General features: G+C 35.5%; 2 protein-coding genes across 6 annotated transcripts in view; one reads left to right on the forward strand and one right to left on the reverse strand.

Annotated features, from left to right (window-relative positions):
* LOC123316468 (potassium voltage-gated channel protein Shaw-like) overlaps positions 1–26,454 on the forward strand; it is a 229,838-nt gene that overhangs the window by 76,371 nt on the left and 127,013 nt on the right. The gene's annotated exons all lie outside the window — the stretch shown is intronic.
* LOC123316471 (potassium/sodium hyperpolarization-activated cyclic nucleotide-gated channel 2-like) overlaps positions 1–26,454 on the reverse strand; it is a 43,000-nt gene that overhangs the window by 15,826 nt on the left and 720 nt on the right. Inside the window, exons 2-7 of one of the 3 annotated variants that reach the window (XM_044902558.1) lie at positions 26,215–26,439; positions 24,696–24,864; positions 21,420–21,642; positions 14,534–14,632; positions 13,340–13,531; positions 7,465–7,688 (exon numbers count right to left, since the gene is read on the reverse strand). In XM_044902558.1, the coding sequence (XP_044758493.1) occupies positions 7,465–7,688; positions 13,340–13,531; positions 14,534–14,632; positions 21,420–21,642; positions 24,696–24,864; positions 26,215–26,439 (1,132 nt within the window). The remainder of the gene's footprint in view (positions 1–7,464; positions 7,689–13,339; positions 13,532–14,533; positions 14,633–21,419; positions 21,643–24,695; positions 24,865–26,214; positions 26,440–26,454) is intronic. The other 2 variants (XM_044902559.1, XM_044902560.1) reach the window with 2 other exon arrangements.

Raw genomic sequence — 26,454 nt, forward strand, 5'->3', positions numbered from 1 at the left:
ATGTTCTCGTCTAAATCCAAATTCTTCGGGTGGAATTATCTTCAACATTTCTGTTTCCCCATTAAGCCTTTTGGCGATAACCCTCTCGACGATTTTTCCTAGTGCTGATAGTAGACTGATTGGTCAATAATTTTGAGGAAATTTCCGTTCCTTTCCAGGCTTGTTGAAAACTATCATTTCTGCAGTTTTTCATCTCTTTGGGCAGTATTCGGTCCTCATTACTCCGTTTGTTATATTCGTCAAGGCTGCTATTCCTTTTCTAGGCAATTTCTTCAACATATAATTCGTTATCCTATCTTCTCCTGGCGCTTTCCTGTTTTTCAATTTCATTATGATCTCTTTGATCTCTGTTGGTGAAGCCGGTTTTGGAATGATTTTGCAGATGAGTCGAGATATGAATGATTTTCGGATAGTCGGCGTATTCGGATATGAACCCATCCTCTGGAGCCCAGAAATCGCAGATTGGTTCAGGAGGTGTCAGACTTATTGTTTAGTGGGGCATTTGTTGGTACGAGAATTGCCGATGAAACTCTGGAAATTCATGGTGTTCCGCATTTGGCCCAGTCCTTTCGATATCCAGACCTCAATCCCATTGAATGCGCTTGGGATCAGCTGCAAAGAGCTTTAGATTCCCATCAACCACCTCCACATACACTTCAAGAACACAGAAGGCCTTTATTGCAAGTCTGGAGAAAAATTCATCACGGCCACTTCAACAATCTGATCTAAAGTAGGCGTTGCCAGGCTGTGGTTGATGTTTGAGTAGGCCAGAATCTAAAACTTTCTGAAGTTTTATGAAGTTTTGACCACAGGCTACACGAAAAATTAGGAACACCTCGAAATTCTCTAAGTTGACGTTTTGAGACATGTGGTTTTCGATATATGAACGAAATGAAGGACAACCTTTAACTTTGCAAAAAGGTTTATTTTTACAATCTTCATAGCAGATTGCAGACTATAAGTGAAAAATTGGAATTTCTTTGTTTCTGCATCACTCAAAAAGTATTGAAACTATAACGAACAAATGTCGGATTTAGTTTTGACCAGAGAACACTAAGGCCTAGTCGTACATGAAACAAATTATACAATTTTCACAAAATGAGTTTTCAAACCACGACACGTGTTTCGCTATCGCAATCTTCAGTTTGTGTAGTTCAAAAACTCATTTTGTGAAAATCGTATAATCTATTTCAAGTCCAATTATGGATTTTCATCACTTGATGAAATAATCGGCCACATCGATTCAATACCCAGTTAATTTTGTCAGGTTAAACTTAGTTTTAATATTAAACTTTACTCGAATTTGATCTGCACAACCCCGCCTCAAACGAATGCGTCACTTTAAAAGGGTGTTGTTTTATCTAGTGTCACCAAGAATTTGATCATCATCAATATATATATATATATATATATATAATTTTTTTTCAAAATTGATATGGTGGGTTAATATTCTATTTATTATTCATTATTTAATATTTATATATACAGGGTGAGTCTAACTCGTACAAATATTTCAACAGTAGATTCTTGAGGTCAAAAGAAACACTTTTTTTCTTACCATTTTTTTCGAATCGACTCGGTTTGAAAAACCATAAAAAAATTTATTTTTAATTACATTTTACAAATGGTTTAATCGAATGAAATGAATTTCGGAATATAGTTTTTCATTTATTTTATTTGATGAATCTTTTTCGAACACAAGATATCACTTACGTTTTCCAGTTTTCTCCTTATGACCATTACGTACCATAAAAATACCAAAATTTCAAAGGACCCACCTCTTGAAACTAAGTTAGAAGCTTTATAACGAATATTTGAACGTTGTGTAAAATAAAAGTAATCTCTCTATTTTCTCGCATAATGCGCCGTTTTCGAGTAAATGTTCAAAAATTAAAAACTATCTATGACATTTAAAGAAATTGGGTACTGTGGCTGAATAAAACTCTGTTTGAAAGATCCATAGATGTGTTGTGTGTGCAGGGATGGCACAGCTCATTAAGAAAACTCAAAATGGCTGTATCTTTTTATCAAGGCCGAATCGGATGGGAAATGGTATGGGAAAAAAACCTCTTTTGATCTCAAGAATCTACTGTTGAAATATTTGTACGATCCAAATACTCACATTGTATATTAAAGGAGCTGGCAATTTATTCCAGTTTCGTCGACGAAGGAGTAATGTTGCTCTGACGAGGTCAAACGAGACGAAAACCGTCATCATCTATTCTTTGTCGACGGAATTTCTGATGATACTTTGAGCGATGGTAGTTTGTTGATTCGGTTTACATCGTAACATTTGTTGATTCGATTATCGGCGGGTGTTATGCATCTATGTAAATTCATTTCGTTTACTTTATCATTTATCATTTGATAATTTTCCGCTGTAGGCGTACGCAATTTGAAAATAACGCAAATAACGAGCTCTAGAAGCTCTAGAAGCTGAACATTTTTCATTTCTACAAACACTAATTATAAGAAATTTCTTAGATCATCCACGTACATCGAAATTTTCTCTCTGCTAGCCTAGCGAGAAGCATTGTTTACCTAAATGGAAAAAATATACGAGTGGCAATTTCCTCCTGTCCATTAGGAGAGATGTATGGCGAATTACATCCAATATAAATCTCGTTCAATCCGAGCAAAAATTGGATACTATGATTCCGCAAATAAAGCAGAATCGAAATTTCCCCTAAATGGGTTTTTCGGCAACTGTTGTGGATATATTTTGCCGCCATCGCTGGTGTTCGATTTCGGTACGAATGACTTGTTGAAATGATTCGTAGAAAACAGGATTTCGGGGAATCATATCCATCATCAGGTCCTAAATTTAGATTGGAATTGTTCGTATCACCTGCGGCATTTTTCTTCCGGATTGAACACAGCTCTCATATCAGTAGTAATGATGAGGTTTATTCTTTGAAATCTACATAGTTGTTACAATTTTATTATCTGAATAATAAACCTAAGGAAGTCCAATAAAGAAAAAACCATTGTCATTTAATAACCACATTTAATAACACAATTTAGGAGCATAAAGTTCATTATTATATTATCAATGAAATGACCTGCCAACTATACCGAACTAGTTTATGAGTTTTTTCATTGGAAGAACAATCAGAGACACGACGAATGTTATATATTCTGAATCAGAAAAAACATGGGACTAGAATATGTTGAAATAACACAGGGTTTATATTTATGAAAATAAAAGTTATCACTACATCTCTGAAGTGGCGGGCTGATTAAAAACACAGGCCAACACACATTTTGGGGCCTGCGATTTGTTAACTGTTCCTGAGTAATTTTTGGATGCAGAATGTAAAAAAGTTTTCAGATTTTGTCTATCAGATCTAGTTTTTGAGATTTTTTTAAAAAATTGTGTATATAATTTACGTTATAACTGTTATAATATATAATATTACTATTGACAGTTAAAAAAAACAAAAACAAATGGATTTAAGTATTTATTGCAAAAACTTAATTTACATAATTACATTAGTCACTAATCACATAAAAACTTTCTTTTATACGATTTTCTAGAATGGAGTTTACTAGGGCAGTCTCGCTGAAGGCTCCAGCAGTAGTCCGCCATCATGTGGCTATCCCATCGTCCTTGATAACGATCTTCCATAGTTTTAATATCCTGATGGAATCTTTCCCCCTGTTCTTCACTACAATCACCTAAGTTTTCTGCAAAACGATCTAGGTGGCTGTGGAGGTAGTGAACTTTTATACTCATGTTACAGCCGAGAATATTAAAATTTGAAAGCATAGTTTCCACGAATTCTACGTAATTCTCTGCTTTATGATTGCCAAGAAAATTTTGTACTACTTGAACAAATGAACTCCAAGCGTTAGATTCAGTCTCGTTCATTGATGTGGTGAATTATAGATCTTTAACAAGTTGCCTTATTCGAGGACCATCAAATATATACCAGCTTTTAGTTTTTCCGTGCTAATGCCAGGAAATTTACGTGACAAATACCCAAAACAATTTCCATCTCGATTTAAAGCCCCCACAAATTGCTTCATTAGGCCTAGCTTGATATGCAAGGGCGGAAGTAAGATTTTTTTTCTTGAAACCAAAGGTTCGTTGATCACGTTTTGTATTCCTTGAATCATGACATCTCTTGAAGGCCAATTTTTGTTAACCCAGTGCTCATTTTTAGCTCTGCTGTCCCAAAGGCACAAAAAACAAGGATATTTTGTATAACCACTCTGCTGTCCAAGGAGGAAGTTAATCATTTTTAAATCAACACAAATTGAGCACTGATGTTCTTCGTATTTAATTTTTCTCAAAACTAATGCTATTGTTTCATATTCTTCCTTCATGGTAGTAGAATGACCAATAGGAATTGAGCCATATCTGTTACCGTTATGTAAAAGAACACATTTTAAACTACGTTTTGAACTGTCAATAAAAATAAAATATACCATTTAACCTGTAATGTGTATCTCAGAAACTAGAGCTGATCGATGGCATTTTTGGAATCAGCATATTAAAAACATCTAAAATCAGATGTTAGATTTCCGGCACCAAATTTTTTTTTCATTTTGTTGGCCTGTGAAATCTTTGACTACGCCACTGCATTCTACATGAAAAAGTGAATGCAACCTTTGTTTTTCGGAGTCACTGATACTTTACGAAATAGAGGCACCAGTAGGAAGAGCAGAAAAATGAGTTTTCACTTATATAACTTGAAAACAGAAGAAGATAGAGGGATGCGGTTTTGGCCATTAACAATCTTTTGAAAATCGACAATCGAGGTCGGACACGTGCCATCCATTTTTCCCTAGCTCTTACGGTTACAGAGCTGCCATTCAATCCCATTGAATTTTGCCCACCTTGTACATGTACAGGGTGGGCAAAATTCGTTGTTTACTGAAGGGATCTCGAGAACATAGCAGCTAGAAGAAAACTGATAACACATTCTCGAGCTCTCTTTTCTTGACTAATCCAAAACTGAAAATAGATCCTAACGTTCATAGATTTTGAGTTATGAACGAAAATTGAGAAATTGTCATTTTCAATGAAGCTGAAAAACTCGCTTATTTGAACTCGTATTCGAAATCCGTTGTTACATTCATTCACATTTTTATGAGGAATTCGAATATGATATTAATAAATTTTTTGATCCAGTCATTTTCGAGATACGACAGGGATTTCTTATTTTTCAAATGTAAACTATAGTTGAAAGTTCTTTTATCTTGCTGCATTTTTTTTGCTTATTTGAAAAAATGTATCATATGTCGCTATTCACATGAGTATAACATAAGAAAAAAAATTTAATACTTTTTCCTGCTTTTCGATTCACTGTTGAATTTTCAGTAGGCTGGCGTAACCATAGCGACCGTTGAATATTCAGTATTTTTTGTGAACCTAAGCCTTTTTCAATTCTATGATACAATCGTTTGTAGGCTCCTGGCAACACGGTAAACTCTCATATCAATGCTGCAGTCGGTTAATTTCTTTGTCCTGATTTAGAACAGGATGGCGAAGCGAATAATTAGCTATACACAAGGAAGGATGGACTAACTTCATACCAAAGATAAAGGATTATTAATTATGATAATTTTATTCCATAATACCATACTACGCTTTTTTTTTATTTAGAGTGTTTGAAGGATTACTTCTCCAGAAGAAAAGTCAGTTCAAAATAGCCGGCCAAGGAAAATTATGGCTTGATTACATGGAGAGATGAATAAAATATCGCAGCATATTTTCATAGCAGTGTACGATGGAGGGCATATTCCTCATTTTTCAAGTTCAAAATGGCCGGCCAAGAAAATTTATGAGTAGAGAAATGTATCAGATGTAGTCAGAAATTTTTATCCAATGTGACAGCCCTAGAACCCCACCTCCAACGATCAATACGAACCAATATTCTGTCTAAAATGAAACTCATGTTCCTCTTTTTTTCCGAAAATTTTAAATTGCCTTTCAAGAAAATTGATGGAAAGAGTGCAAGGTGAAATAAATTTTCTCGGCTGGTCATAATAAACTTTCAAAAAAAAAGGAACATGCACTCGAGCGAAGACAGAATAACAGTTTGCTTCGATCCTTGAACTTGAAGCACTAAAATATTAATATTTTTCTGAGTAAATCTGGTACATTCCTCTATCAATTTTTATGTTCGGCCATTCTACACATTCGAAAATAAATGAGGCATTCGCTATATCCTTGAAAGAATAGTGGTGGTTCAATTTTATCCTTAAAACTGGGGCTCTAGGGCTTTCAGTATAAGGAATTATGCTAAGATATCTTATTAATCCCTCTAGTTACTCTATTCATCAATTTTGCTGGCCGGCTAATCTGAACTGACATTTCTCCCGGAGTTGAAATCCTAGAAATAGTCGGAATAAAAAAACTATGAAGGATTATAATTCATAACGTATAATCCTTAATCCTTGGCAAAAAATTAGTAAATCCCTTCTTGCATATAGCTAATTATTTGCTTCGGCATCTTATTCTTAATAAGGGAAAAAATTAACCGACTTCAGCATTGATATCAGACATTCGGTATTGACCGTAGTGACGGTATTGTGACCGTGGTGCAATGGGGTTAAATGGATTTTTTTCGATTATGATTTTCTTTTAAATTAGAATGGTGGTCAAATATGGGTCAACTGAAAAGGTAGATCGCTGGGTTGACAAATCACTAAGCTTTTATGCCAGCTTTAACACTATCAACATTATTACTGAATTCCCGATTGTACCATGAAAATGGCAATCTATCCTGACTTTTCAGCGAGCAATATGTTGGGCTCCAATAAAAGGCAGGGGACATCAATAGACCGACAATATTGTGTGGTGAAATTCCATTGCTTTATTTTTGTTCGAATTCGATCGAATATGGTATTTGTCGCGAAAATGTCTCGATAAGGATATTTTTTTCATTTTCCCAGTGGAATTTTTCTTGGTATACAGTGAAAAGTTCGAGTTGATGTATGAAGAATTGTAAAATTTCATTTGTATATATTCAGATCATATTATTTCATACAATTTCATTGTCAAGTAACTTATTCGCATTGAATACCATAAAATGTATATAGTAATGGCTTGAAATAGATTTTTTGCTTGGGAATATTACCCTTGTATTCATTTCAGGAAGAATAATATCATTTCTTTATAACAGAGAGAACAAAATTAGTTTTTTCTATAATAAACTTTTAATAATTGGTCAAAAGAAGAAAAGAAAAAATTGAGGAAACCATTTCGTATCTTAGATTATGATAGTCAAAATTGAATAAATACCCTAACAAGACTCCAAGTTCCGAAAAGGATAAGTGGGCCAAATTTTACACTTCTGAAATGAATGTCCTCTTTCTATAGCACAACAAAAAATATTTGTCTTTCTTAATATAGTAATCTATCTCTCCATAGTTAATTCCCGAAATTTCTGAATAAGGCATCAATTTCATTTGTGTTAGTATCTGGATTTTCATTCAGACAAAAATGCCACTCACCTCTTTGCCAGATGGTGTAGTCACCAAAACAGTGCCACTAGACAGAAAATACATGCAATCTCCTGGTGCCCCAGCTCTGATTATCACATCGTTAGGTAAGAATACTTCGGATTTTAGATGGGTCAAAACATCGCCCAGCACTTTCGTTGGAAGGTCAGCTAGGAAAGCAGCTTGCTGTACGAGTCTCTTGCAGACCTGTATATTAATCTCGCGTTTCAGCTTATCTGTAACATTCATTGAATCAATTTATGATGGGCGATAGGCATAAGGAATTGCCGTGAAGCAACTTAAGATTAAATGAAGTCTGATGCTACAAACAAGAAGTGAAAAAATTTTAGCCCGTCTTAAACTCCTACCGACTACAATAGACTAGCTGTTAATAATAATAAATGGTGAAATATCTAACCACATTATCAAGCAAACAGCTGAAGAAATAACAGGACACATAACTCACATCATTAACAACTCACTGAGACATGGCATTTTTCCTGATAAACTGAAAATAGCAATAGTGAAACCAATTCATAAGAAAGGTGATATAAATGATTTTAACAACTACAGACCGATTAGCATCTTACCCAGTTTTTCGAAGATCATGGAAATGGTTTACTGTCAACAATTAATTGAATATTTCATAGAAAATAATATTCTCAGAGAAAATCAGCATAGCTATGTAAAAGGAAAATCTATAAAAACAGCAATCTACCAATTTATCAACAAAGTAGTGGAGGCTCTTGAAAACAAAGAGTTAGCTATGAGTTTGTTTCTGGACCTTACAAAGGCATATGATTGTTTGGATAGTGTAATACTCTTTAGAAAGCTGGAGAGTTATGGAATTCGAGGACCAGCGCTGGATTGGGTCAAGTCATATTTATCGTTCAGGCAACAAATGGTAGAAATGGAAATGAATGGAGAAATCATAAGATCAAAGAACTAATCCTAGGAATACCACAAGGAAGCATTGCAGGACCATTACTATTTATATTATATCTTAATGATTTCAAACTAGATGCAGATATTAAGGAACATACAGTGACTGTAGTTAATTATGCAGATGATACGAACTTACTTTTGATTGAAAAACTGTATACGCTTCTGAAAAGTTTGTGTGAACTTACATTAGAGAAGACGAAAGAATGGTTCGAGAACAACAATCTACTCCTTAATGAAGGAAAAACTAAATGCATACTTTTTTCACCTACCAATTCAGGAATTGAAGAAAATAATACGATAACACTGAGCCAAGTAAAATACGACATCGTTGAATCAACCAAATTTTTAGGAATTTACATTGATAAGAATCTCAACTGGAACACATAAATTATTTATATGAGAAAACATCTACAGCAATTTATGGTTTCAGAGTAATGGCCAGATATATCTGCAGTAATTACCTGAAGACTACCATGCAATGATAGAAGCAAGACTAAGGTTTGGCATTGTATTTTATGGATCGGGAAATATAAAACAACTTTTTGTTCTACGGAAAAAAGCAATAAGAATACTCAACAACATCAAGTATAATGAATCTTGTAGAGGCTATTTCAAGAAATCTGGAATATTGACAATAAATGCACTCTATATACAAGAATGTGTACTTTTCATCAAGAACAACAAATCTCTATTTGAGAAGCATGAAAACAAAAGATATGTCACACAAGAAATGATAATTTTATCTATCCGAAGCACAACCTAACAACAACTCAGAAGCAAACAGAATACAGATGTTTGAAATTGTATAATTCACTGCCAAATAATATCAAATCAGTTGCAAATATAACTGGTTTTAAAAAAAAATTATTTAAATATCTCCTTGACTTGGAGCCATACTCTTTAGAAGAATATATTCCTAATCTTTAGGAAAAACAATTCTTTTTGTTTTTTTTTGACACTATTCTTTTCATTTTCATAGCTTAGTTTTGTGAAGATGATAGGGAATAAAGATAATTATTTATTTATTTATTTATTTATTTATTTATTTATTTATTTATTTATTTATTCAATAGTCATACTGCCCTTTTCTGGACTGAAGTCAAGAGTTGGAGTAATGGGTACAGGTCTTCAAGAATATGACCATTCAAGTCCTGGCCTAATCTGTGCCTTGTAACGAAGGAAACGCAGATCTGACAAGATTTATTTCATAGCTAAGGTGATCTGTGTAGACTGAAGGAGCTTTCAGCTGCCCTATGGACCATTGGACATAATTGCGGCAAAGCTTGTGGCCTAGTTTTTTAGCAGCAGTAGTGTATTGCTGTGCAGATTAAATAATACAGATTGTTGGGGGTGTTGGTCGGATCCACCAGACCTGTCACCACGACCAAAACGATTTATTGTGACACACAAACAATATCAGATAGCTAAACTTCCCCCTACAGCCCCATCCTCCTCAGCAGAGAAATGATGTAAGAGGGGGAATGGTTCTTGAGTTCCTCCAGATGCAGCTTGAGCGAACCAAAGTCTACAAGTTTGACCCAATCGGCAATCACAGAGAGGATATGCTGAATGGTTTCGTCCTCCTCTAGGCAAAAATTACATCGCAATTACAGATCTGAAATTTATTCTTGGAAATCCTAGCCATTGGTTTGTTTGTAAGCTGGGAGTCGCCGAGATGGACCTGTGCGAATGGCACAGTGCCATGTTTGGTTCTGGAGCCATCAGAAAATCAACAAGGTCCTTGTAGCTTGTAAATAGAGTTGATTGTGGCCAACCAAGTCTTCTCTGCTGGGAACAGAGCACTGAACGTTATACCAAGGCTGGTTTTCGTGATAACCTTGTCAGTTCTCATGCCCAGCACCTCATCAGCCTCCACTATTGCTGTGCAACAGGAATGAGTTTCTTTATTATCGAATTTCAAGGCGGCAAGCATCATACAACACCATTTCCCCTCGTTTTCTCCAGCTCATTGGTCTCGACTAACCTTCCACGTCCTCACCTGAGATTTCCACATGGCAATTAACGATAACGAAGCTATCCGACTCCCCGAAACCGCCATCCACTCGACTCCCATATTAACGCAATTCCTCGTGTCGCACAGAATTCGAGCGGAAATGAGTGAAATAATGTGCGAAATCATAGCGCCAGTAGTTCCTCGGGGAACAACACAAAGCTCGTACAATGTTTAAGGGCGGAATCGGAAACACGAAGGTTGGCTCACTGCGGCGTGGATCCAACGGAACAGACGTCATTAAAATTGCATCGTCAGATATTGTGCAGGGGTACTCGAGCCAAACGCTACAATATTTTCGGATTGCGATGGGGAGGATGAAGGAGGGAGTTAACATTTCGAATCTAATGAATATTTTGTCGGCCTTTGAATTGCGATTGTTTGAACATAACGTTTCGGACTTTATTGTTCTGACGTATGAACCCGAGATGATTATCTATTGACGCGTTCTAAACAGAAGGACAAAGCAGTCTGCCTCCGAATAAAGCCGGGTTTTCCTAGCAGTCTACATTTTACGCGCAGGACGTAATTCGGTAGATGTGAAACTACGAGGATTTGTGAGAATCGAATGAAGTCGTTTTTTTACAGTGCACAAAAACGACTTGCGCCAGCGTAATACGCAAGGGCGACTCGTATCACACTTTCTTGCAGACAAAAAAAATTAGAACTCATGTTATTCTTATTTCATTTCACCGACAATGATCAAGAATACCTTTCCAAACTAGTTATTTTTTTAACTCCTCATCATACAGGGTGTTGAAAATGTTAGCATGGAAATGTACAAGCTGTCCGCCCCTAGTAAACTAAACAAGCTAATTGAAATTTAAGGCCATAATTTTGATGCTAATGCCCATCATTAGCATCAAACCTATTTTTCCCGAAAAGCGATGAAGGCAGATAAAAATTCGTCAAGAGCGAAGGGTTGCAACGAGGTCGATGAAATTTTCACTAGAAGAGTTGCTGTTTAGAATATGTATCACATTTGTAATTACGACGATTTTCCTAGGAGATACGTGTGTTGAAAGTTGACTTTTGAAAAGTTCCTGAAAAGATGGGGTAAGTTAATGAATCGTCCAGACCGTACAAGATCGCACTGAGCTCGAAGAAATTTCGAGATATACGGGGATGTATCGATATCTAGTTAGCCTAGACCAGTTCCATGCATAAAAAAAAATATTGCCTTACCATAGTAACGAACAAACACTCATTCATAGACATATAGACATGGACTGTGCCTTCCCTTTATATCTATGCATGAAATACGGTCAAAAAAAGTGACAGAGAAAAACGCACGTCGGGAATGCAGTTGTCTTTTTCTAGAATTTTGATTGGTCCACACTCACCTCTATGTGAACAAAAAAGAGACAGGTAAATTCCCGACGATCATTTCTCTCTTTCTATAAAAAAGACATTTTCATGCTGACATTGCTCAGTCCATGTCTCTATGTCTATGAACTCATTAGAAGTGTCAGTGTGAAGTGTGACGTCAAAACAGTAAACCAAGTTACGCAATGAATTAAAAGAAAGAAGATGTCCAATGAAATTGTGAAAATCGAAAAATTGGAGTATCGAGCCATCATCAAGTATCTGTATTTAAGAGGGTTGAGAGGTAAGCAGATTTACGAAGATATGCTAAATATTCTTGGTGATCAATGTCCTTCGTATGCGACCGTGAAAAATTGGAGTACAAGCTTCAAAAGAGGTAAATTTTCCATTGAAGATGATGACCGATCTGAAAGGCCAGTTTCTGTCTCAGTACCCGTAAATATCGATGCAGTTCATGACATGATTTTATCAGACCATCGAATTGCGCTCAAACGGATATCTGAAGCACTGAATATTTCACACGAACGCGTTCATCATATAGTTCACGTCAATTCGGACATGAGAAAAATGGCTGCAAAATGAATCCCCAAATGTATGAATGTGGACCAAAAGCGTGCAAGGGTAGAAGCATCGCGTTCGATCTGTGCTCGATTTGAAAACGATGTAGACTTCTTAAACCAAATTGTTACTATGGATTAGACTTGGGTACATTTCAACGATCCAGAAACAAAGCAACAGTCGATGGAATGGCGACACTCTGGTTCTCCAAGACCTAAGAAGTTTCGTGTCCAAAATTTTGCTGGAAAAGTTTTTGCTTCAGTTTTTTGGGATTGCCATGGAGTAATCATGATTGATTTTTTGGATAAGGGTAGAACAATAACCGGAGATTACTATTCGACATAACTGACCATTCTACGGAAAAAAATTCAAGAGAAAAGACGCGGAAAGCTATCCAAAGGTGATTTTTGTTTTAGGACAACGCCCCTACATACAAATCTCATGTTGCCATGCAAAAAATTCGTGATTTAGGGTTTGAATTACTAGAACACACCCCTTATTCACCAGATGTGGCTTCATCCGACTATCATCTCTTTCCTCAACCGAAAAAAAGTTTAAAAGGTCGTAAATTGTCTTCCAACGAGGAGGTTAAAAAGCTGTGGAGGTCTGGTTTGCAGAGCAAGAAGAAACATTTTTTCTGAAAGGTCAAGGGAAGTTGCAGGTTCGCTGTTAAAAATTTATCCAATTAAGAGGAGAACATGTTGAGTAATAAAATATTTTGACATTGAAATATTGTTTGGTTCTATAGTAGGCTAAGAATTTCTCAATATATCCTCGTATCACTAGATGAGTAGAATGCTTGAGACGCGGGGGACTGAACGAGTACTAGCTTCAACGAGACGTTTAATTTTCTCCCCATTTGATTCAGTTCTCTGTTATTCAAACCTACAATTTATAATATTTCCAATAAGAATAATTACGTTTCATTGTTGAATACAAGAATATCAACTGAACACATTCTGTTATCCGATTTAATAAACAAAGTCATGGAAGGTCGGTGATCCCTATCAATTCTTGAGCATTGTATAACTAAATCCGAAGAGTTACCTGATAAAATAGATGTGATGAGATTCTCGCGGAAATATCTATATTGAAATTTATATTCGAAATAATGTTGCATCCTTTGCCTGAGGTTCAGCGGCAGCTTCTTGTATCGCATGAATTCTTTCAATTGATCTGTTATTCCCAAGTATTTAGTTTCGAGCGACCATTGGTTGAAGACTTGGTTCAGTGTGGACACTGAAATGAAAGAATTATAACTTGTGGTGTGTTCTAAAGTTATTCAATATAAAATAAGAATCGAAGAATCTCTCTAACTTCGCTTGTATGCAGAATTGCAGTTCTATGGTGCCAGCTTCAGTTTTCACTAACATGTCGCCTCAAACCTAGTTTCATGTCTGTGAAATTTTAACTTACGAAAATTTCTCCTACAGGTAGTTCAAGACTAGAAAATGTAAGTAAATTTTGTGAACTTAACGTTCATTGTTGAACTACAGATCGACCAGTCATCGAAATAAAATGTACACCGATCATCATGCAGGATAAGGAAAAATTACCAGAATGGTCCATTATTGAAAAATTTTGAAAGGTTAGGTTAGGTTAGGTTAGGTTAGGACATTTCAGGTTTTTGCAATTTTTCTGTAAGCTTATGAAAAGTTACAGATTGGCTTGAAAGCAGAATACCACCACTATTTGGTGGTTGATTGCTCATCGGCAATCAAGTTTTATAAATAATTGTTCGGTCAAGAATTGTTCAATGGCTTCTTTTGGTGGCAGTTTTTCATTTTCATCGGTATGAAATATCTTCATTACCGGCCTTAAAATTCCCATAAAATTTTACGACTTTCCTCATTCGTCCCAGACTTCATAGACAGCCATCTTTGTCTATCCCATCTAGATAGTGTATTTGTTGTCCTTTATTATCAACGCATATTTCAGTTGATGTTGCGAACTTGTGCAATAGAAACGAAACGCTTTAAATTTCAAATACCCATTTTTATTTTTCATTTTTGAGTACTTTAAACATTTTTTTTTTGGAAACGGTTGAAATAGTTATTTCAAAATGTGACTTTTCAAAGATATTTCATGAAAAATACACCATTTTCGTCACAAGGAGTATTCCCTGCTGTTAGACTGGACGCTAAATCGGCAGCAAGTTGTTGAGAACTGGTTTGCAAATTTTGAGTGGACATGGTCACATTCACATAGATAGTAGTAAGAAATCTAAAAATGAATACTTACCCTTCACAACCAACATATAAACTCTTCCAAGTACAAAGCTGGAGGTGATCATTGCTATTACTGGCAAAGAAGAATTCTCGCTCCAACTACTTCTTGCACCTTAAAATATTAGAAGCTCTCAGAAAATCGATTTTCACGAAAATAAGTAGTCCTGGCCTTTACAGATTTATCAGAACGTTCACTGATGGGTGCTTATTGAGTATTATAGAAATTATCATCATCATCATTATCATTGCTCTATCCCTATACCGAGAATAAATTTACAAAGAGACTTAGGCCCGGTACTTTCACCTGCGAATAACTAAATTTATTCGATAGATGAGTCTTATTTTTAGTATAGGCAAAAATGCAGTCTTTTCACTTTCAAAGTGTTATTCATCGAATGAATCTGTCATTGAAACTTGAAAATAAGAGTTTATTTTTCAAATATGAACATAGATCGAATGTCGGTACGTCATTATTGGTAGAATTTTTTAGATTCCGGATGTATGGTTATTATTTGTGTGATATTCACTAAATAGTTAGGAATTCATGACAATTTCTACAATGCGGTGTCTTATTGTACAGGCTGGGCAAAATTGCTGATACCTGAATTACAACTTTTTCAACCCAACGAGATAGAGTAAAATGCATGGCACATTACGGTCGTCTTTTTTCGAGAAACTAATGATGCCATCAACTGCATTCGTCTATATTCTTTTGTTTACGAGTTATAGGTCAAAATTAAGATTTCAGCTTTGGTCATTATCTCCGTTTCTGTTCAAGCAAGGATGTTGGAATGAAAACATTATACAGTCACTTTTTTGATAGCATTCCAGTGGCGTACTAGGATTTTTTTCAACGGGTATATTTGCTGAGCTATAACATAAAGATGGTTTTTTACTTATGGAAACAATAGTTTAAAATGACTTAGAAAGACTGAGGGTGATGTAGAATAATATATTTCTGAAAGGGTAAAAAATGGCGATTCTTTCTATTCATTTCAAACTAATGTTTTCATTAGAAAAAACACAACTTTATGTTATAGCTCAGCAAATAAACCTGTAGGAAAAAATCATATTACGTCACTGGATTGCTATCAAAAATTTGTCTGTATAATGTCTTCATTTCAACAGCCTAGCACAAACAGAAACGGATATAATGACCAAAGTTGAAATCGCCCAAATTTAATTTTTAGCCTATAACTCAAAAACAAAAGAAGATAGAGGAATGCAGTTGATGGCATTATTAGTTTCTCGAAAAAAGACGACATGAATGGTACATTCATTTTTTTTTATCTCGTTGGGTTAAAAAGTTGTAGTTCAGGTATCAGCAATTTTGCCCAGCCTGTACATTAATCAATGAAAAGTAGTATACCGTGTTTTTATAGAATTGTAATTCCTCAAATAATTTCATATGAAAGCACCGAAATGAGGTATCCTTCAGATAAAACATTATTTGACAGATACTTATTCACCATAGTCAAAATTTATTCCTAGGTGAAAGTACCGGGCCTCAAAAACAGAACTATCAGTGCAATCAAACTTCTAATTTCTTAGGGCTACTTGCGACTGTGCGCCCTCCTGTGACTGACAGACCAGATCTGTCTAACGCTAGTTGTTCCCAGTTATAATTGGCATCGACTGATTTCGGGGATCGATGCAGTGTATCCTTAAACCGCTTATACTGGCCTCCTGGTTTCCGAGATCACTCTGTGAATTCGCAATAAAGAGCTATTTTGGGGAGTCTTGTGTCTCGCATCCTCAGAATGTGGTCGCTCCATCTGAGTCGGGCCCTCGTTACTTGGGACTCATTTGTTACACAACTCGCGCGCTGCAAGACTTCTGCATTTGAAACTTTGTGGAATCATCTGATGTGCATTATTTGTATTAGATGACGTTGTTGCGTTTGTTCAAGCTGTTTGATATGTCGTCTGTAGGGCGTCTAGCGTTTGCTTCCGTGACGAAACGTTGGAAGGATCACTGCTATGTAAACAGCTGAATTGGTCTTCAGATTGAGATCGTGATTTTGAAACACGCTGTCCTTTAGCTTCCAGAATGCCCGTGATGCCGAATTGTCACAGTTGTGTGTTTCCGTGTCCAGGTTAGCCCTAGTATTTATAAAGCTACCAAGTACTGGTGAAGAGGTTCCTGCTTGGCCATTGGGTACTTTAAGAGTATCTGGCCATGGACATAAAGGCCAGTGATTTTAATTGTGTATAATGATACCTACCTCTGTTAGTGTTAATTTTCAATTTGGATTGTGAAACTGTTTTGTTATGTGCTCTATGTTATTTTAAACGATTAATTAAATTGCTTGAATTGACGAATTCTGCAATATTTATTGTTTGAATTAAATTCTGTATTTATGTATCACATATAATACTAAAATATACTATACTATATTATTTAAACTGCTCGACCTAGAGTTTCATCCTCCAGGCTGATATCTGTTTGAAGGCTTTCTGGCGGAATTACCAGGATTTTAGTTTTTATCAATATTGAGTCTAAGGCCTAAAGCTTCGTATATATAAATTAATCTCATATAATCTCTATGATGAGAAGACGCCTCACTGATTTTCCATCTACGACGAATGATCAATATAAGAAAATCCTTGTATCTTCGGTTCCTAAGTCTTTCACGAAAATGTAGAAATAGAAGGTTGAGTTGGTTGAGGAGATTTTCAACATAAACTGAATAAATGATGATTGTGTAATAGTTAAGGATTCAACGATGCTAAATTGGGATTTACTCGAACGTCGTGGATGTTGAAGATTAGATGGAAGAAAGAAAAGAAGGTCCCATGATGTTGCACTTTCAGCGGTCGGGAAAGCGTCTCTAGGTTTTCAAAGATGTGAAAAAAAATCGTCAGGTGTACTTACTCGATCGTGTCAAATTAAGATACTAAATATGCCTTACGTAAGGCATCTATCTGTGATAATAAATTCATGTTAATCGGGCAGTTTGCGTGGTAGGGTTGGCCGTACCAAAGAGAAAAAAATGGTTGAAAAAAAATTTTTCGAGTGCGGCTGATTTTTAGAGGATATGTTAATTGGACCCAAAGGGAACCTACTTTTCAAGAGACTGACAATTCGGACGTGAAGAAATTTTACATACTCTTAACCGTTTTCGAGTTAGGGACCGATAAGGTCGAGGAGCTTAGCCACACATGCGAAAGGCCAAGGTCAATTTAAAACCCAGTCTAATGTACATTCATCGCTGTGTATCTCAAACACTTTCAAGCGTAGAAAAAGTTGCTTCGGACAAAATTTGTAGAAAAATGTTATGCTATACATACAACTCTTATAATGAATGCGAAAATAGTTTTGAAGCCCCTGAGTTTTCGAAAAAACTGATTCTTGTGACCTTTATGGCCAATTTTATTATCTCAGCTTGCTGAAACTGTCAGATTATATTTCTTCCGTTATTCTTGAATCATTAGCTTAAAAATAAGAAAAAAGCCGCCGCGCTCAAGAATGTACAAGTGACCTTTTTTTTTAAGTTTGGCACCCTCCCACAAGTTTTCATAACGCTTAAATTGTCAGATTAAGAGAATATATTCTTTCCAACCACACATATCTTAATCTGACATGCTCGAGTAAATTACGAATTTCCCTGTTGGGCTCCCCAACTATAAGGAAAGCTTTTGAAAAGTGTCTGAAACCGAAAATTCGATAAGATAGGGTGACGTCAAGGCGTTTTCTGATGCTGAGAGATCAAATGAAGTAAGTGATCAACTGGGCCAACAATAGTTTTGTTACCATACTACAATCTTATTGCTTATTATCAAGAAGAGTCATTCGAGGTAACTGAACGCAGATGGTAAGTGAGCGCTGTGGGTATATCTCGACTATGATATGTATGAGAAGGTTTCATTTGGGTGAAGCAAAGGCGCAGAATCGTCAAATTAGTTTTTTCATAGGACTGCGGCGTGCGATGTTTCGTTATCTTTTTATTTGCTATCAATCAAAGGGTTTATATGGAAAATCTGCCCCCGCGACTTTTTCGATTTAAACATAAGGGATCGATTTGACATTAAACAAAAATAATTCACCCCGATTTTCAGCTGTTTATCTCCAACGGTTCCCGAATTTTTCGAAATAAACTGTTTTTTCAATGAAATTTTTTTTTCGACTAAAATTCAAAATTGGTTGATGGTGATTTTTTTATCGATTTCAGTTGTAAGAGTGATGAGGGACATTTCATTATGACTCTCAGTTGAAAATCTTATAATATTTTTGAGAGCAGATATAAAATAATAATATATTTTTTTTTTATGTTACTTGAAAGTGTCCACCACGAAACTTTGTCAGAAAATATCTTTCGTAGTCATCTAACCTCAAGAAATTTTTCATTTTTTTTGAAGTGGTGGAACATAAAAGAAAAAAATAAAAAATTTTTTTTTCAAAATACTATGTTTCATGCATAGAAACACTTATGATGCGAACAAAATATGTAGAAAACTATTCTTCAACCGGGAATACATAATTCATTTAATAATAAAAATTTAATATAATACCAAATTTATTTATTTTATTGATACAATAATCATGAATCCATCATTCGAAAATTGGAGGACATCAAAAATTTGGCGATAAAAATGTTTCTATGCAAAAAAATATAGGTTCACATTCAGTGTCTTCGTCACTGTCTTAACAACAGCATCAACTTTTTCATTTACAAAGAGACGAAACAATATTTCAGCATGTTTTACTCTTTTTGCCAAATATAGAACGTAATGAAGAAAATATATTATAGCTGAAATATGAGAACAGCACCCTACAGTGCGTCTACCATTAGCACAATCACAACAATATCGCCTTATTCCAGAAATTTCATTCTTTTCTGGCTCATTATCAACAAAGCAATGGTATTTTTTGAACTCAATATGCCGAGACCTCACTTGTAGTTTGATAATATTTGGTGTTGTGTTTACGTATTGCAGTGTTATTGTTCCGTCTTCATTTATTAACTCAGCTAAGTAAGAAACAGCTTGAGACATTTAATATGATCCCGTGAAAAAAATCTTCAATTCTTGTTCTGTTAATTCCGGAAAATTTGTCCAATCATTTGACGAGATCGTACTGAACGGAACTTTTTCTCTCGACCAACGATTTATTTTTACCTCCAACGCCAACGTATTATCATAAGCTTTTTTCGATTTCATTGCAGCCACAACTCTTTCAGAAAGATCAATATCAGAATCCAGTCTTGCTCCAAAGTCGTTATGTGAAAATTAAGACACTCGAAAAAAAAAGGTGCTTTAGGAAGCAACTTATTATCTAGTTTATGATGGATTCATGATTATTGTATCAATAAAATAAATGAATTTGGTATTATATTATAATAAATTTTTATTATTGAATGAATTATGTATTCTCAGTTGAAGAATAGTTTTCCACATATTTTGTTCGCATTATAAGTGTTTCTATGCATGAAACATAGTATGTATTTTGAAAAAAAAATTGTTTTTATTTTTTTTTATTATGTTCCACCATTTCAAAGAATATGAAAAATTTCTTGAGGTTAGATAACTACGAAAGACATTTTCTGACAAAGTTTCATGGTGGACACTTTTAAGTAACATAAAAAAAATATATATTATTATTTTATATCTGCTCTCAGAAATAAGATTTTCAACTGAGAGTCATAATGAAATGTCTTCCTCATCACTCCTACTATTGAAATCGATTGAAAAAATCACCATCAACCAATTTTGAATTTTAGTCGAAAAAAATTTTTTTATTGAAAAACAGTTTATTTCGAAGAATTCGGGAACCGTCGGAGATAAACAGCTGAAAATCGGGGTGAATTATTTTTGTTTAATGTCAAATCGATCCCCTGTGTTTAAATCGAGAAAGTCGCAGGGGTAGATTTTCCATATAAACCCGGCTATACCCTTTGTTAATTTTTAGCATCTCTGCAAATTCTGCCAGGTCCAAGTTCCGAATGCGATAGTGAAACAAATATTTCATTCGATCATGCGCATATAAGTCTAAATATATAATTTTTTAGGTTCTGTTAGCTGCTCAACTGTGTAAAAACGTCAATTCACATTTTGGCTTACTGGGAAAAGCGTGCGGGGATAGGTGTGCGCATAGATTTATTATATGGGCATTAGTTCAGTGAGGAATAAATGACAACATTCTTTATTTTATTGGTTGAAACTTGATCAATATTGTCCTGTTTGTTCAGAAAAATATGAAGACCTACCAACAGAGGAATGTATCAAGTGCTGTGTTCATCAGGAATGGTGGCACGAACGATAATGCACTGCTTGTAAAAAGGCGCTTAGGTATTGACAATAAACAACATTTCTCTACTATTGTAAAAAAATTTTGACATCATTTTGTAATTTGGTTTGCTTGTGTGTTTCACTAAGCACTGCGTTCTCTTATCCCGTGAGGGTGCGCATGCTTACCTGCAATACGGGGCATGTGAACACATTCTGACTTTCACTATTAATTTTTTTCTTTTTGAAGAACAAAAACCGTTTTTGTTTGTTTGCTTTTTGATGTTTTTTTTTATAGATTGAAAAATGCTCTATCTTATGACTATGACTTAATTTTCCTAGCTTCAACATTTGAGACGGGGTACGGTTTGAAAGGCAAAAGTGCGCACAATCGCCTCGAATGACTCTATCGACCATACTAATATTTAATTTTTGGGTAAAAATTAGGGTAGAACATGAATAAATCATCAATAAAGTTCTCTTCTTTTAAACACTGCATTTCAAACTGATGATTCAGTTATGAGCATTTAAATTCTTGGATTCTTGCATCAAATTGTGATTTATATGCGTACATGGAATGATGCTCAATCGCTTCTTCTTCGATGTATTTGTCATTGAAAAAGTTAGTAAGTTGATCCCGGAATAAATTAATATACAGAATGCCGATATACTCACAGTATAATATTCCCATTGTTTCGTAGAGACACGCGAAGTAGAGAGCTGTTATATTGCCTTCAAGAACAAAATGGGTGTCATAATCCTCTTCTTCTATCTCTTCTCCTATGAGGATATAACTGATGGTTACATAATAAAAAAGGCATGTGGTCCAGTGTATCAAAATCATTGTCATGGCAAAGTATTTCACAAGCTCTGTTGCCACAGCAGAAAAATTCCACCTCTGCAATGATCGTACAAGTTGATTTTTGTTTATCATCAGAATTTAATTGGAGCTGAATCGAAATTAAATTCATCTTTGGTAATTGTCGTTTTAATAATGTGGGTTAGACATGGACTTACAAAGGAGGTTCCAGACAAGTCGAAATATTCAAGTGCAACTGTAGACCGGTTTCGGGATCATTTTTCCCCTTGTCAGTACAGTATAGCACTGAATCTTCCGAACGGAGGATGGTAGTCTTAAGCGATCTCGGGGCGTCGTTTTGAGATATCTCATCACGATACGCCACCTGTCACGAAAAGACTGAACCAAATCTGGTTTGCAAAATGATCTCGAAATCGGTCTACATTTGCACTTGAATATTTCGACTTCTCTGGGACCTCCTATGATCCGGGAGGTGGCGTCACTTTTCAACTAGTGATCGATCTTCACACGAATTTTTTATTATTTTTTTTTATGTAGCAGGGGGAAAATCTGCAAGACAGACGAACACACCCTCCCCTGAGGGGAAACAGTGTGGGGATTCTCACTCTCCTGAGCTCAAGGCCCACTAAAAACCCTAAACTGCTTCTTCATAGGCTCCGGGCATTTTGCCTATTAACCAGTTGACTCTTATGGTTTCTGGACTCTCATACGATCATAGTCGTGTTGATAGTTGTTTGCTGCCCTTTTAAGGTTAAGCTCTTTTTTGGTTACTTTTTAAATCCTCAACTGATCTCTCGGTCTTCGGTGGTAGGTTCTTGACCTACTAGCTTCTTCTGTTGAATCGTAGTCTACTAATATTCGTAGTTCCACATTTGGATGTTGTTTGGCTTTGTCGAATATCCTTTCCGCCTTCCTCTTCATGAATTCTATAACTGGTTCCCATTCCAAGTCCTTGTAGATTTGTCTGTTCCTAACAAACAGGGTACATCCATCGCCATTCTTAGGAGTTTATTCTCAGTGGCCTGTATTTTCTTGATGTGGGTTTTGGCTGCGAAGCTCCATTCGAATTTTTTAGCACGAGTAGTTCTCCACTTGTAAATATGAGGTCCGCGAGTCAGTCAGTCCAATAGTGGTGGGTGTGGGCGTGGGAGGCGGTGAAACTCGCCGGAAAAATCTCGAAAAAAAGTGAGTGATCTCCACGTGAAACTTTGTTATAATGTAAATTATTCATGATTATGAGTGAAAATGGGCGTCAGTCACGTTCCAGATGGTGGAAACATCGTCAGTCAGGCGGTTGAAGTGGTCGGAAAAATCTGAAAATTGAAGTGATCTTCACTTGAAATTTTGAAAAATGATTATTTTAATCAAATTGAACGTAAAAATGGATGTCAGTCACGTTTATAGTGGTGGATTCTGCGTCAGTCAGGTTTCCAATGTCAAGGGCAGTGACCAGCTTCCCTTGGCGTGCTGCATTTTATGCAGTTCGACTGACGCATATTCCACCGGCATCATGCCGGCTGACGATTATTTATCAAGTATACATAACAATAACTTGTTTATACAGGATGTTTCATCATAAACTGGACATACATGTATAATGGTAAATGACACCGGGAACATCACTTTTGCCTTATGACATATGTATATCCCATTTTCGACGCATAAGCGAGATATAGGGTGTTCAACGTCGTATTTGAGCAATGTTCTAATGAAAATAGTAATGGTTTCTGGTCACATCAGAGTATTTTTGAGTGCTCAATTCAGAAATGATGAAGAACTCCGAAAAAAATTTTTCAAAATGGCGGAAAACCTTCGATGTTCGTGAATTTTTTTTTGGTTTCTAAATTGAATTTCATTTTCTGAATGAACACAATTTTCGGAAAATTTCTGTGAAGAAAAATTTTCATAAATCGAACACAACTTTGGTTTACATGCCTACAACGAAAAAAAATTTCACCCGAAATTGTTCAAATGTTTCCGGATTGTAGTTCCTTTTATTCCTAATACGAATATGGAAACATAATCGAAAAATATCGAACCGTTTCTTTACTGCAGCCGTCCAAATATCTCGCAAGAACCTCTAACATAATCAAAAAAAAATAGAACTGGTTGGGCTGTAAGGCCCAAAATTTTTAAATAACCATTTTTCAAAATTTCAAGTGAAGATCGGTCACTTCAATTTTCAGATTTTTCCGACCATTTCAACCACCTGACTGACGATGTTTCCACCATCGGGAACGTGACTGACGCCCATTTTCACTCACAATCATGAATAATTTACATTATTACAAAGGTTTACGTAGAGATCAATCACTTTTTTTGAGATTTTTCAAGTGAGTTTCACCGCCTCCCACGCCCACCACGGTCGCGCTGACTGACTTTCGATTTCTAGTAGAGTAATAGTGTAACTCTCTTATTAATCACATTCGAGTTGGAGATAAATCACTGATAAAAAAGTGACACCACCTCCCGGAATACTATGTTAGTTCATGACAAACCCACATTATTGGTGGAACGACAATTCTTCTGAAATTGTTGTCTTTGTTTTTTTTTTGTGATTATTAGGTTTGTCCGTTCGGGGACAGACACCTAGTTGGCGCAATGAACGAAAATTGGCATTTTAGCATGATTCATGCTGATATCACTACGAGGATATATGGAAAAATTCTTAGCCTACTATATAAACAAACAATATTTTAATATTAAAGTATTTAATTACTCAACATATTCTCATAGGTTTACTAGATATCAATACATCCTCGTATATATCGACGACGCTTAGATGGTCATTGAAAGCGAATGTTGGTTGTTCCTTTAACACTAACCGCCTCCAACCCCGCAAACGTGGAATTTTAGTAGAGTAGTTCATTCATTTTGAAAGAAAGCTTTGCTTTTTCAAATCTATTCTGCTATCTACAGAAATTTGCCTCCGTAGGCTAGAGCCTGGCTAGCCCATTCATAAATCCGCTTCTGCCATTAGATTATTATTGAGTTTATATTATAAATATATAATCCTAATAATTCTTATGTAGTGACACAGTGGTTTTACTAATGGAATTCGCTATAAGGCACTACATTCACGTGAAAGTCCTGGCGGAGAATATTAAAGTTAGGCTCAAATGCATACTCACTTGTGCAACGAGCGTCCAATACTTAAGGAAACTAAAAAGTTTGAATATCTTTAGCAATCTGAACAATGCTAAGTAGTAGTGTTTTTGGAGATTAACCATGCGATGGACCGTACAAAATGAAAATGCAGTTAGTACGTCTAAAAGGAATTCAATGCTTGCTACGTATCTCCTGAAAAATACACATTCAGTTATTTTCACTGGAAATTTGATAAGTTTCATTCCTTAAATCTTTATCGAGAAATAATCGTGATTGAGTTGAATATACCTGTACATAACCACAAAATATGAGTTCGAAGGAAAAGTTTCTGATGACATAAATTTTTTATATCGAGGAATTTCCTACAGATAGAAACCCAGACGAAGACAATAGCATATGTCACATATTTCATCTAATTCTAATTCATATGCTACAGTCTTCGTCTGGGTTTCCATCTGGAGGAGATTAAATCGGACATTGTTTCATACTGGGTGGCGCTCTGTGTAACTGTATTATACTCAGTAGCGCGCTTGTACTCGATAGTACTCAGTAGCGCTTGCCAGTATTGAATAGGGGTCTATCAATTTCAAACGTTCTCCATAGAAGAAAAAGCTATGTTGCACTGACGACGTCAAATCAGACCGAAACCATGTTCAGCATCTGCTTTTCTTCTATGGAGCGGAGTCCATTTGGGGGCCTGACGATGGCAAATCGGCTAGTTCAATTCAGATCGTAACACTTGTTGATATTCATATCAGCGGTTGGTATGCATCTGAATTGATTGTTATTATTGTTGTCATTGCCTTACTGTTTAGTCGTGATACTTTTTCACGTTGGAAAAAATATTCACTTTTATTGCCAAGAAATAAGTACCTGAAATTGGATCCCAATTAACGTGTTTCAGCATCTTAACTTCAACTTATGTGTTGATACATTAAAAATCTTATTAGTTTTATTTAGAGACGAAGATTATGGTTGGCTTCTATTTTCCGTGCGCTTTCCAACAAGTTCACACATGGTATGACATGGTATATGCTTCAATGGTTTCATTTGAAAAGCGGAAGTTGGATGGGTATGGGCATCAAAGAAAATAACTCAATTTCATTGCCAGAAAATGAAGGTAATCAAAAATCAATTGAAGTGCTTCAGCGTTTTCATGTTGAGTTATTGGTTGAAGAAATATTAATCTTATTTTATACTTATACCCGACCATGTAAAATCCCTTCATTTGTTCAAAGCACACTAATCATTTAAATAGATTTGAGGGATTAAAAAAAAATTTATGTGATTGAAATTATTATTAACTAATCAGCTAGTGAAGATAGGTAATTTGGAGTCTTAATTGGATTGAAAAATATCGATACTCAAGCATGTTAATTTCCAAACCTTCAAAGATATTATATGAGTAAATGAAGGAAGTTCTTGGAAATTACCTGGAAATGAAAAAATAAATGGAATCAATACTCTCAAAACATAATATTATCATTTCTCGTATAAAGACAAATATCATCTTTCAACGCAGATTTTAGTATTTATACAGACCTTGCTACTCTCTTGTGGTCCAAGATGATCTGTCTGGTTTCTTTATTTTCTATTCCGATAAAGAATTTAACAAATATGTCAAACAGGAAGACGACAGTTGACATTAATTCCAATGTATAAATCCATTTGACATAGCACACTCCATTTGGAATGAATGATGCTACAAGGGGAGCACAAATGTATGCAAAGCCTAGGGCAATGAACAGAATAGTTGAACGGCAGAATCTGAAGACAAATACA

The sequence above is a fragment of the Coccinella septempunctata genome, chromosome 7 (genome assembly GCF_907165205.1).
Source record: "Coccinella septempunctata chromosome 7, icCocSept1.1, whole genome shotgun sequence".
Classification (NCBI taxonomy): domain Eukaryota; kingdom Metazoa; phylum Arthropoda; class Insecta; order Coleoptera; family Coccinellidae; genus Coccinella; species Coccinella septempunctata.